At 40.7% G+C, this 13,073-nt stretch overlaps 1 protein-coding gene across 1 annotated transcript; it reads right to left on the minus strand.

Annotated features, from left to right (window-relative positions):
- Nucleotides 1-252: 252 nt before the first annotated feature.
- tac1 (tachykinin precursor 1) lies at nucleotides 253-12,675 on the minus strand. The gene is made up of 5 exons (XM_034704127.1): nucleotides 11,946-12,675; nucleotides 7,860-7,962; nucleotides 7,745-7,768; nucleotides 918-974; nucleotides 253-818 (listed from the first exon to the last, which is right to left on the minus strand). The coding sequence occupies exons 1-5, from the start codon at nucleotides 12,054-12,056 to the stop codon at nucleotides 772-774; spliced, it is 342 nt and encodes a 113-aa protein (XP_034560018.1). The 5' UTR covers nucleotides 12,057-12,675; the 3' UTR covers nucleotides 253-771.
- Between the last annotated feature and the right edge of the window lie 398 nt (nucleotides 12,676-13,073).

A 13,073-nucleotide genomic window follows, 5' to 3' on the forward strand; every position in this document is an offset into this window, starting at 1 on the left:
CTTGTTCTTCTGTGTTTATTATTTTCATACCAAAACACCAAGACAAATTCCTCGTCTGTGTAAAACCAATGTGGAACAAACCCAGTTACTGATCCTGTTATTTGACTGCCTGTTTTCTACTAATTGCTGCTGTAACATCATAGTACCTCTGTTGTCCACCAGAGGGCAGCCCTACCTCACTTTTCAAGATGCTCTGATCGTCAGAAGCTGTTTGTACTTGTGTGTATTTGAAGGAATTCACGACTTGCAAGCTGAAGTTGAACCAGTAAAGAAAATAATTTTAATATTTGTTGAATCACGTAAACACAGGTATCCTGTCATATCACACCAGGTGGAGATCATGACGGTTCTAAATGAAACCCAGAATGAGATCCTGTCCCGGTGTGACGTATTTATAGAACAATCAGTAGCAATTAAACAGAAATGAGGCACTATACAGTGACTTTGGCAGTGCAATCTTCAGCATACCCCGGGGTATCGCCTTGCTTTGATGGTCCACAACAACATTTACTCTTTGAAGCAGATGGTTGAAAAATCTAACATTGATAAGAAAACATTTCCCCCCTCTATCTCCCCAATCTTCCTCCTGCATTGATGAATGAGACTGGTATGGGTACAGCACTGCTACATCACTACAATGTGGAAACAGAAACCGTTTATTTGACTAACAGCTACACACAGTTTGGAGAAAACAAAAACCAGCGTCGATCACTCGTCCTCCTGCAGACGAGGAGCGGCGAGAAGAGAAGCAGGCGGAGAGGAGATGACTGTTCAGCGGCGTCTGTCGTACCTCTGTGCTGTGCTCCACTCGTAGGACTCTGCACAGGGAGGAAAAACATTTAGCTTCAGCTCACGTTATGCTCAGTTTTGTCATTTTAACATTTTCATAAACAAAGTAAGAACTTGAGTTAACTTACCTGGCTCCTCTTGGCTCCTTTTCCCCATCAGGCCGACAAAAGAGTTGACTTTATGCCCTATAACGAGAGGATATATGGGTCAGATACGGTGCTCCATTACCAGTTTATCAAACACTGTCAGCATCCTTTAGCTCTGAGTAACCAGTGCTTTTAGAAAGACTCATTGACACAAAGCTCTGCCTTCACCTTAACACAGCTCTCACTATGTTAGAGTAGCTGGTCTACCTCCCCTTCAATTAGTTTATCAGCTTATTTGTGTTCTTGAGTGATTCTGGTATTTTTTAAATGCTTGATTTGGATGCAACACAATACTTGACGTGGAACAAAAACAACAACAGGATGCAGGAGTACACCAGCAACTCCTGTGAGAAACCACATGGCCTTATAGAGTGATGTAACTACTTCTGCAGAAAAGTCTCCCCATGTCAGGATCCTTTGTGTAACGCTGTCAGACTGTTCTTGTGAAACAGGCGTGTTCTTTGCAGGTCTGTATATACTTTGCACACAATATACAAAACATATCATACAGTTGTGGTATACTACTGAAACACAACATTGGGCATTGGACTTTAATGCCTTTGCTCAAACAGCTGTGGTATTTTGTCAAGCTTGTGCCAGTGTTTTTTGACTTCCTGGTACTTTTGGTATACTACATTTGCCGTATATCTGTTTGGACCATTATCGTGTAAATGATAGGTCCACACAATTAATTTGAAATCGTCTGTTGATCTTTGGAGTACTGTCTTTTAACCTTCAGTTCAGCGTTTTGGCTGATCCCATCTGTTTATTGAGCCAGAGGAAACAAAATGTGGGTGTAAGATTTAACCACATTTCTTCTCCTGACCAACACGTAACCATGGTACAGGTTTGTTAGCTCGAAAGACACTCATCAATTTGACTCCAAAAAGAACAATCATGTAAATTAACTACAACCTTGCTATGCCGAAGAAGAGTCTTTGAAGAGTTTGAGAGTTATTTTTCAGACTGTTAGACAGTCACACTCGTTTTCCAGCTAATGGTATCACCCCTGCAGGTCACATCGGCTACTGCCAATTCTTGACAAAAAAAACATGTCATGACGTAACAAAAAATCTCAACTATAGCAAATTTACTTGGTGCTGTGCTGAAAGAGAGAGTCAGACCTTGCAGTTATGGTACGCTGCATCACAAATGAAACATTGTCAAAGTTGCTTTCTTCTCCTCTTGAGGACAGACCTGACAAAACTTGACATTTTACTAATCTGCATCATGATCGTACTTCAATAGACTTTTGATATGTTAACGGAAATGTAATCAAAGAAAATGTATATCTGTTTCATTTCTGGGTCCAAGTGAGTCACAATTAAATCCTGGTTTATACTTCTGCATTGGCTCTATACCGTCGAAGCCAACATGATCATGAGCCCCAAATACTTGGTTGTAGGCAGTGTGATATAACTCTGAGTATATTATGTTAAACTGGAGCTGATAAATGTTGCTGTTGATCATACAGCAATTACTACAAAGAGGAATAGAGAAGAGAGGTGAGAGGAGTTGATAAGTACGCCAGATGTACAGGGGTTCTGGAAATATTGTAAATGCAGGTACGCTGCTGCCCAGTGGACCAATCACAGGGAGGTCTGCATCATTTCAACGCTGTTGCCCTACGGTGTTGATTCAATGCAGAAGTATAAACCAGGCCTAACACTTTTAGTCTTTATCATAAAAATGTCTCAAAGGGGTTTAGGTGTGATGTAATCAAGTAATGAGCGCACTCAGTTACGGCATGTCTAGAGAGGCAAGTATTGTGTTTATTGTTGATCTGAACATGCTGAAATTTGTACGTTTTTGCAGTAGAAAAAGAGTCCAAGTGTTTAAGTTTTACTTTTCTGATGTGTAAAAATTGAGCAATGAGGCTCCTGCAGCGCTGTGTGCACCAGATTATGAACGTTGAGGAGGTACAGTGAGAGGAACAAACACTAACACAAGAGTCATTGAACTTTACACAACCATGAGTGTCTGCTTCAAACCCACACAAGAACTTGTTCTGCTGTGAACTGGACCCACAGAGGAACGCTTTCCCATAATTTAAATGTGTGTTTTGGTTGGAGCAACACATCACTACTGCTGCTCAACCACACAATCTCTACTGCACAGACTCAGGCGCCTAATGCCGTAGATGTCAGCGGCCATCGCGATGGGTAATCTGGCTTCATTTTTTTTTTACAACTGGAGGAGCAGGAGGAGTGTTGTTGAGACTCATATTTATACCCTGAATACAACAAAATGTTGATGCTTGATGGCTGGAGTGCAGCGTCTGTCCTGTCAGGTTTTCAGTCTGTGTAGATGTGACAGACAGATGCATCACAGGCTGAGTGGAGCTCCTGTCAATCACAGTAATGGACTGTAATATGATCAGGGGGAGGGGGGTGAGGAGGAGGAGGCCTGTAATAAAACTTATTGAGCCCTTAGGGAATGTGTGACATTAAAAACATCAATATCTGCATTACACTGATGAGACTTTACCGTAAAGATCTCAAACTTGCTCTTTTGCTCCTTGTGTAGAAGCAGCCAAACACTGTCCCTCATTTTTCTGTTACTTTGTGTGTGTGAATAAATTACATACAAGTTAAAACCATCGCTCCGTCCATCCATCACAAGCTTAAACAATCCAATTTAACTCTCATGTCCCTGGAGCATTGGTCTCAGCTCCCCTAATGATGAGTGACTGATGGTCATGCCTGCACACAAGGAATAAATGAGGTGTGTACTCACTTATTCTGCTGTTGTAGCATCACTGAGTGGGAGACAAAAAAAACGCTGAGGGGGAGAAAAAAGGAAAATCCCCTCCTCCTCATTTCTTTTCTCTCCTCTGTGTCTTTATCTCCTCTCTCTCTCTTTGTCCCTCTCAGTCTGCTCTGGACCTCCTTCAGTCCACAGCCACAAATTAACACGTTCAAAGAAAAGCTAAAACTCTGACGTGCGGAGTAATCTGCTGAGCCTGTCAGTTAATTAAACCTCATAACAGCTGACGTAAATATACAGAGAGGAGGATTTGCTTTTCCACATTGTGCTCACTTTAGTCTGTTTTTGGACTCAAATGACTCACCCATCTTTCTTTTATAGGGCGACTTTTCAGGTGCAGTATTCTGGGATAAATATGCAAAACACCCCCAAACACACCTGCAGGCTGCATGCTCCTTTTGCTTTCAGCACCTTTAATGTCACAACACGTTGTAAACTCCTAATTACACAGACAGCCCACATCTGATGTGGACTGATGTGGCTCCTTGTATATGTTTGACCTTAAAGTCTCAGTATGATGATGGGAAGCAAAGTGGCAGTGTCAGTGGAAATTAATCTCTGCGATGAAGCCTCTCAGGTAATTCATGTGTTGTTTTTTTAGGAGGTTTATTTTAAGCAGATGACACAAAAGCAGGAGTGAGCTGCAGGTAAGAGCTCTGACGTCATGCTACTGCATGTTTTGTGGAAATCTGGGTGTCACTGTCACGCTGCACTGCAAAACGTGTTTTTTTTTTAATTTTGCCTCAAAATATCTCAATACATTCAGGATAAGCCACATTCACCTGCCGAGTCCAGATATAAATCTTATTTCAATATATAACACGTCAAAACTAGGGACGCAGTTGATTATGATGAGTAAAAATGGTTTCAAATGCAGCATGGATAATTACTTGGTAAGTTTTTTGAAAGTATTACATCTTGATTCTTTAGCTTTGGCTTGTAATATCTAGAAACAAGATAAATACATGGACTCATCCAGTCAGTGAGGCTTTTATTATAAGTGTAGTGAAATATTATTGATTTCAGATTTCACTGTGTGGGTAAACCTCTTACTGAGCCAGCCGATCCCTGAGTGAATGCCTAACATCACACTTCCACTAGAACTGGGACTGGTCTGTCTCTGATCCGCTGTGGTCCGACTCCGTGCTCTCTCGTCCGTCAACACCCACTGGTTGTGTTTTCAGAACGCAGCACGAAGCAGGACTGCTGGACAGCTGGAATCATGTGACCGAGGTTTTCCCGCTGTAATCACTGAATCAAGGATTCTCCTCCTCCTCTCCTCATCCATGTTGTCTTTCTGGTCCTCTGAAAACCTCTGACCTGTTGACTCCAGGCCTGGCTCCGCTCATCATGATGGTTTGTTGTTGTAGTTAAGTGAAATACGATCTGGTGATAACACAGAGTGTTTTATTCTGAAAATTAACCGGATGTTTTCATTTTGTTTTGGTGCCTGACTTCCTGTCCCGCTCCATCTGCTCTGTTAAGATTGATGCGTCGTGCTCTGGCATTCGGCAAAAATATAAGTCTTGCATATCTGATCTGGAGGGCCCCAATCTGCCAGATCAGAGAAGGAGCCAGAATGCAACGGAGCAGATCCAGTGGAAGTTAACACATTGACTAGAGTAGAAACCTATCAGATCCGGTGCTCTGATGGTTCACAGACGGATCTGGTGGAATTTGGCAAAAAGTGCAACAAACAGCAGTTCCTTGAGCTGCCACTAGAGACTGGCTCCTGAAGTGAGTCAATCCTCCTCAGGGTCTGTGTTAAAATGTCCGTAAAGGTGTTTAAAGCCTGGAACAAAGAAATGGGTTTGTTCTGTTTTTCTTATATCTCCTTTCAAGTACAGGCGTGAACTTTTATTTACCGTAAAATCTGTTATATTGGTCCCATCAGTATTAGATTCAATTTTGGGGGGGAATTTAAACTTTCTTCTTGTGATGATTATATTTCAATGTGCAGCTGTGTAGCTCTTATGTAGTACCATCTATTCTAGCCTTGCTGCAAGCTACCAGTCGTTGAGCTCGGCCTACGGTAACATTGATAGTGGTGAAGTACGGATTTGTCTAGACTTGCTCTACTGACCTCTGCTGTTCACTTGCTGTCTTAAACTGAGGAGTCTTTACAATCAAACCAGCACTCCATTAAGTTAATTTACTTTATGGTGAACCTCAGTTTTCTTTAAATCAGGATTATGACCTGATGAGGGAGAGAAGCTGTTAAAAAGTGGCATCTCCAGTGTGGTGAAATAGCTTTAGCTACATTACAGCGCTATCTTATGGGTAAAATACCTCCCTCTGCATTCAATACTGGTCGCACCAGCGCATCAGAAGTAGCCTACTTTTAGATGAATCAAAGGTATCTAAAGTGTCTCTTTAACACTGAACTTTAAGGTAACTAGTTTTAATGAAGCCCTTAAAGTCCTGGGGCGTGGTTGCTTTGAGTGACAGGTGGGACCTGATACCTGTCTGCTGGACATCAACGCAGCCAATTCAGTGACTGAACTCGACCTCTCATTTATTTAAAATAAGTCCCAGAGAGATCACAGCTGACAGGTGCAACAATAAGGCCAGTTAGTCTCAGGTACGTGTCTCACCTGTTGATCTCTCACTTGTAGTCAAACGAGTGGTTGGTTCACTACGACCAGCAGCTCTCATAGCTTCTTTAGCCTGATAATCTGTGGCCAGCCAACTCAGATATAATCCCACTCTGAAACCTGAGGGTAGACTATCCAAATAATGAGTTTTCCTGAAATTGTGAGTGTAATTTTTTGGATGTACTCTAGGTTTCACTGTTGTTCCCTTAGTACAGGTATAAAACAAACAATCAAAAAAGACGATCTTTACAGCAGAAATAAACATGTTTACAGCCTGGTACAAAAAGCGAGTGTAGTCTGGATAGCTCATTTGTCAATCGCCAAACACTGTACGAGGGGTGAATTTTTTTTCAGAACACGGCAATTTTGAAGATATAGATTACAAATTTTCCATTATGAGAGGCACAGCTGAATTGACTTACAGGTGGAAACACTGTAGCTGTTAGCGAGGAGGCTCAAAGCCCGCCTCTTTACCTCACAGTAGCTCGACAGAAGTTAGGTTGAGTTCAACATTTCCAATATGGCTCCCGACAAAAATTGGCTTCAAAACAGCGCTTCAGAAACAAATGGATGACGTCATGGATACTACGTCCATTATTTATAGTCTATGGTCAGGCGTGACCCTGGAAGTCTTGTCACATGAAGTTGTTTTATGTCATGACTTCCAAATTGAATCGATCATTTGTGAACCTTTTCAAAGATCCAAACAACACTGTCGAAGTTTGAAGCGCTGACCAAATAGAGTTCACAAAGTGAGAGTAACATGTTGCGGCATGGAGTGTGTTTCACTCTGCTATTTTCGGCCTTCTTGAAAGTTACAACTCTTACGATTAAAAAGAAAAATCTTAGCAATAGATCTTGAAATATTAGATATTGCAAAATCTGCAAAATTAAAAAAAAATCTCTTTTTTCAAAGTCTAAGCTTGTATCTGAAATGTCTTTCTTCAAACCTTGAATACTCTCTTTTTACTGCTATAAATGATCAAAATGTCACAACTCCAGAGGTTTAAGATGCTTGGAACCAACAAACATTTTCCTTCTTTCTTGAAAAATGAAAATATATATCAATTATTAGAGATATATTTTTCTGTGATTGACTTTTTATTATAAATTATTATTTATAAATAAAAAGAGCTCACTGGTTTCAGACAACGTGTTTGGATGAGGTCCTGAGTGACAGAGTTGAAGAGGACTTTAAGAGCCTAAGAATGACCTGACATTCAGAGAGACCAGGTGATTTTTATGACCGGAGATAACCAGAATAAACTACGAGGTAACCCACAGGCGTGTCCAGCAGGCTGCACCTCACTGCCTTCAAGCAGAGATCACACTGAATCTCCAGTCAGATAAGTTTGCATCCTTTTTCATGATTTGATGCACACACTGGAAGCTTTGTGATCAGGATGAGAGAAACAGTCAGATAAGATGTGAGCTTGATGTGATACTCACTCTTGTTGGTGATCTGTGTGTTTCCTGTGGAGAGAGGAAGAAAAGGCGACATTAAACCAGGTCCAGAGAGGAACGATGAGGATAAACCTGCGTGGTCATGAAACAGATCTCTCACCCATGGAGCGTTTCCCCATCAGGCCGATGAACTGGTGCGGCCGCGGCTTTCTCGTCATCCTCAGGAGGATGTCTCTGAACGAGTCTTGGGGGAGCCAGCGGTCCTGAGCAGGAAATCTCAGTGAGTGTTTACAGAGGTGATTGATTATGTAAAGTTGTCTTCATACAGTCTCTGTGTTTGAGGTTAGTTTGGCACCAAAATGTTGAAACAGTAGTAAAAAAAGGAACACTTAAGGGATGGATGAAGCAATGACTAGATAAACAAAGTATCCTTCAGCGATCTGATGAACTGGACAGTGTCTTTATGAAAAGCGAACATGACATATTTCTAAAACACAGTCAGATTCGTTCCAAATAGTTTGACTTGATTACCTTCATTTCAAGACTGTGCTCAATATGTTCACATTTTCTTGACAACCTGACTGTTTTTTCTTTACTTTTGACTCGTAATCAATATTTGCAGACTTAACTGACTAATTTTCCACTTCGTTCTTGACATTTTCTGACTTTAAATCTTAACATTTGAACATCACGTTTGACATTTCAACCAAATCCCTGAGATACAACAAAAAAGACGAAACCAAACTTAAGATCTGTCCTCCAATGAGGACTTCACTGACTTATAAAAAATAACTTTAGTAAGAATGAGTAAGAATAGTGTTAGCTAGTAGGTCCTTGGTAGTAGGAGTAAGAACGGGTGCTTCAGAAGAGGAACTTTTGTTGACACAGATTTTATTTCCCTGCAGGGAGAAAAGGCCGGATACAAAGTTTGAGCCTGAGTAGTAAAAGGAACATAGAACTTTGATTCTGTAATGGATTATCTGACCACTGCAGCTCTCTGGTGACACGCAAACCCATGAGGGTTGGGCACTTTGTGTTCATGACATGCAAATAAAATACCATGAATTCATCTTTCTTCTTGATAGTGCAACTTAATTTTTTAAAAACAAAACAACTTTTCTTATCTTTCTATGCTTATCTCAAGTATTCCCCCGTAAAAAACACACAAACACGTCCAGATGGATGAAACTGCACTGAGTCACATCCAAATCTCTAAACCTTGAAGGAATAGGTCCAGTTTTACAATCCTTTATTAATGACAAACAGAAGCAGATGCTGTTAAATGAAAACGTGTTTGGTTTTTTCTTAAAGCTCTAGGTTTAATTTTTTGGCGCCCCCTGTGGACAAAGTGGGTCTTGTAATAACTGTGAGTTTCTTGTCTTGCACACGTGTAAATCCATATTCTGACAATCCATCTCCTTGTGTTTTCTTTGAACGATCAAATACTTATTGAAATCACTTATTGTGAATCTTTGCTGCAGGAAAAGTTAAAAGGTGCTTTTCTTCAGCGTGCCAAACATCACCTCGTCGGATGCTTCCCCCCTGCAGGAGTTTAAATGCGTTCAAAACTACAACACAGAAGTTATCCATCTTTTTCTTATGTTCTAGTTTGACATTATAGACTATAAAGAGGACTCTCTGCACATAAAAATGTACTTCAATGCATTTTTTTAGTTCATTGTATCAATGCACAAAAGTCCAGATATGTAAATAATATGGACCTGTAAATTCCTTCCCCCCTCCACACACACGCACACGCACACACACACACACACACACACACACACACACACACACACACACACACACACACACAGGGAGAGTAATAACCCATCATCGGATGAGTCCTGAGCTTTCATTAAAGCCTTTCTATTTCCATCTCAGGACATATTTCCTCGGCGTGCATTAGCTTGACTGAGAAAGGATCCTGGGGGGCCACTAACGTCTCCTCTCTGAGCTCTGATGATTTATCACAGCCTCCTTCATCAGCAGAGCGGCCTCCAGCCTGCAGGTTCAGCCTGCTGGCCCCTTTCCACATTGCAAAGTCAAACTCAGGACGTGAGTTTCATGTTGATGGAGACTGTTTTAGCTTCACTTATGGCTTTATTTAATTTCTTATTGGCTGTCTGCAACCAGCTCATTTTCTCTGAGAGGGGTGAGACTGGTCCTCCTGTTATGATTTAGATTGAACTTTTCAGGGAATTTGCAGAGCTGTAGTTTCCTGTCTCTCTTTGGTGTGGTAAAGAATTGTTGCGTGCAGAAAAATAAAAATGTAGGAAAAAGTTCTGCTTCAAGTTTTAGTCTTGTGCATTTGTATAAAAAAAATCACTGTTCTACTCTCACCGGCACTTTTTAAAAAACACTTTTTTCAGGTTTATTTGAAGCTTTAGACACAGAAGCAGTACTGCAGCTACCCCTAAGGGCACTGAAATCACATTCTCCACATTTCTTTCTGTAACCTTTGTTTTTCTGAGCAACATGGGGTTTAGATTATATCCTCTCACAAAGAGAGAGCACATAAAAGGTCATTCTTTGAGCATGTATTGACACTTTCTGCCTGCATGAACGGACAGAAGACATAATTTCCCACATTTTTAGAATAAAGTCAAACATTATAGACCTTTTTGCCCTGGTGTCTCAAGTTTTATAAATGGTACTTAATTCAAATATGTGACTTTATCTAACAATATGAATTTAATCTTGGCTTCTCCTCTTTAAGCTCCTCATTCTAGAGTTTTTACTACATTTTTAGATCTGCTGCAGTTCTCAGTTGACTCTTACATACTTCCAATTCAAGGCGGGATGCAAACACCTGTCTCATTCCTCGTCTGCAATGTGTAGTGTGCAAAGGATGAATGGTGGGGCAAATTCAAACGCTTCTGATCCTCCTTGGAGGTAGTGACAGAGACAGAATGGGGCGAAGACGGCGTCAATGTGTAGCATCAGAGCTGGCAGTGTCTGTGCATGTGGCACTCCCACTGTATGTCTACGCTCTGTGCCTTTTGTTTCTGCAACACTGTAATGCAATGTGAAATCACAAACTGGGACACTGATATTAATCTGTTGCAGGGTGCAATGAGTAAGTGCAAAAGCATGGTGACACGCTGACATGTTTTCAACATTTTGCCCGTATCCTCAAAATTGCAGTTTAATTATTTTCAGTTCCCACACTTCATCAGGATCACGTGACCTTTATTTTTCATACTTCAAGAATTTACACCAAAGGTTATCACTCTCTCCTCCTGACTGTGAGACTTTACACCTGATGTCTCAACTTTATTCTCAAGAGCACAAAAGAAAAGTCCTCCTCTGATGTTTTTGCCTGCTGCTGTGACTGGAAGCTGTGTCCCCAACATTTCAGCTTCATCCCAAGTGTAAAAAAAAATCTTAAAATCTACAAGACATGACACTAACAGTCCTTCATTGGACTGATAATCATTTGAGAGAATTAAACTGCACAGGGAGCAGCTAAATTATTTCTCTCTGGCAGGTTTGTTTGTAGATTTTGTGACCTTACATCTAAATGCGATTTGACAGCACAATGTTTTGAGGTTTTTCAGTCATTGCATAAAAATGTGACAGAGTGCATGTGTGGGTGATTCATTTATTGGATGTTTCTTCTGATCTGGTGTCATTAACATATATGTGCCCAAACCTCAGGAGTTAAAAGGACAGTGAAGCATGGCTGCAGTGGACCCAAATTTCATTTCAATAGTTTTCTGTTATTTTCAAGCTCAGCTCAGGCATCATTTTCTGACTCTTCTCACAAACTTTGCAGAAAAAAATCTGCTTCTAAAGAAAGGTTCTCTGACTGAAGCACAGCTCAAGATTCTCATCCAGTGAAAAAAAAATGAAGATGAATACCAGTAGTTTTATGAAAAAGGAAATTCATTAAGTCATCTTTTTCTTGTCCCCGCGATATCAATGAGTCGCTATTACTAATGCTTTACACAAGAGTGAAGCTGATGAAGAGAGAGAAACATCTGATGTCCTTATTTAAACATCTGACTTCAAACATCTGAATAAAAAACAGTTTAACCTACACATCAAACCTTATATTTTCCATAAGTTCAACATTGTTCCCCACTTTTTCTACAAGAAATGTGCAGCAGTCAAGAGGTGTGCAAAGGCTTCATGAGCAGATATCGGCAACTTTATACAGGGAAGGGATGACTTTCTACCTTTAAAGTGTTAAACATAAACGAATGAGGACCTGGGAAAATAAAAAACGGCAGCTGCAAAGTACCTGAATCTGGTTACTGCCCGTCCAGTAGTCAGCCTCCTCTTTTTGCTCCTCGCAGAAAACTTGAGCGACGGCGACAAAAGCCATCAAAACATGGAAAAACAACAACTTCATGGTGCCAAAAACTGTTTCTTTAAACCTCAATAAGTCTGTAATAAACGTCTATAAAAGAAAAAAGAAAACGAGTGAAGGTCTGATGTTCGAGCGGCAGCTGTGTTCACGCGCACTGTGTCCTCCTTCAGAGCTCAGCAGTAGTCCATAGTGGGTGCGTGCGTGCGTAAAATCAGTCCACAAGCTCTCCGCAGCAGCTACTTCTTCCCTGGTCTCGGGTGTCCTCTTTGTCCAGAGAGTCCTGCCCGCGCTCCTTTATATGCGGGGTGCTCGGTAACGTCATTGGAGTAGTGTGATTACTCCTGTGTGAAGTTACAGTAACCGGACAGGTACCAGGAGCTGTAAAAGATGTGCGTCACTGGACTTTTTCTCTCCCTAACCCTTCAATTTAGTCTGAGTGTGAGCCGTGTCCATGAGACATGTTCAGAGATGAATCGCAGCTCCGGAGTTAAAACTACCATTAAGTGTTAGACTGTTAATAGCACGGGTTTCATAATGGTGGAGTCATTTATCACAGTATAAAACGCATAGTGCTGTCTCATGGGGAGCGGGCCTCTTATACGTACTTATTTCTTCTTTAAGGAAATGTTACACCCTGGAACAAAGAGTAGGATGAGCTTAGTGCTGTTTTCATGTCTGTTTTCTCTTCAGTAAATGACATTTAAGCTGACATTCAGACTCTTCTCAAGTTATTTTGGTTACTTTGTCTCCAAAAGTTGAACCCAAACTTTATTTTCTAGGTATTTAAAATAGTCATGACCTGCGAGCTTCAACCCCACGCTCGCTAAACTACGTCACTGCCACGTAAATCTATGATGACGCATGCCATGTTTTAGTAAACCTTTATCATCACTACACCCTTTGCCCTGAATACTACATTAATTTATCTGTATTATATGGACTTAAGTCATTTTCTGTATATTTTGCACGTATCTTGTTGATTTGTGTTATTTCCAATCTGTTTATTTTAACCTAACTCAATTTTAATTATCTAAAAGCAGAGAAAAATCTGTTTATTTG

This window comes from Notolabrus celidotus, chromosome 16 (assembly GCF_009762535.1).
Source record: "Notolabrus celidotus isolate fNotCel1 chromosome 16, fNotCel1.pri, whole genome shotgun sequence".
In the NCBI taxonomy this organism is placed as follows: domain Eukaryota; kingdom Metazoa; phylum Chordata; class Actinopteri; order Labriformes; family Labridae; genus Notolabrus; species Notolabrus celidotus.

Excerpts from the sequence above, each read along its gene's own strand:
- tac1 (XM_034704127.1), bottom strand. The coding sequence starts at position 12,056 with ATGAAGTTGTTGTTTTTCCATGTTTTGATGGCTTTTGTCGCCGTCGCT. Across the intron at positions 7,963-11,945 it reads CGGGCAGTAACCAGATTCAG|GACCGCTGGCTCCCCCAAGA; the intron begins GTACTTTGCAGC and ends TTTCCTGCTCAG. Across the intron at positions 975-7,744 it reads CACACAGATCACCAACAAGA|GGCATAAAGTCAACTCTTTT; the intron begins GTGAGTATCACA and ends CTCTCGTTATAG.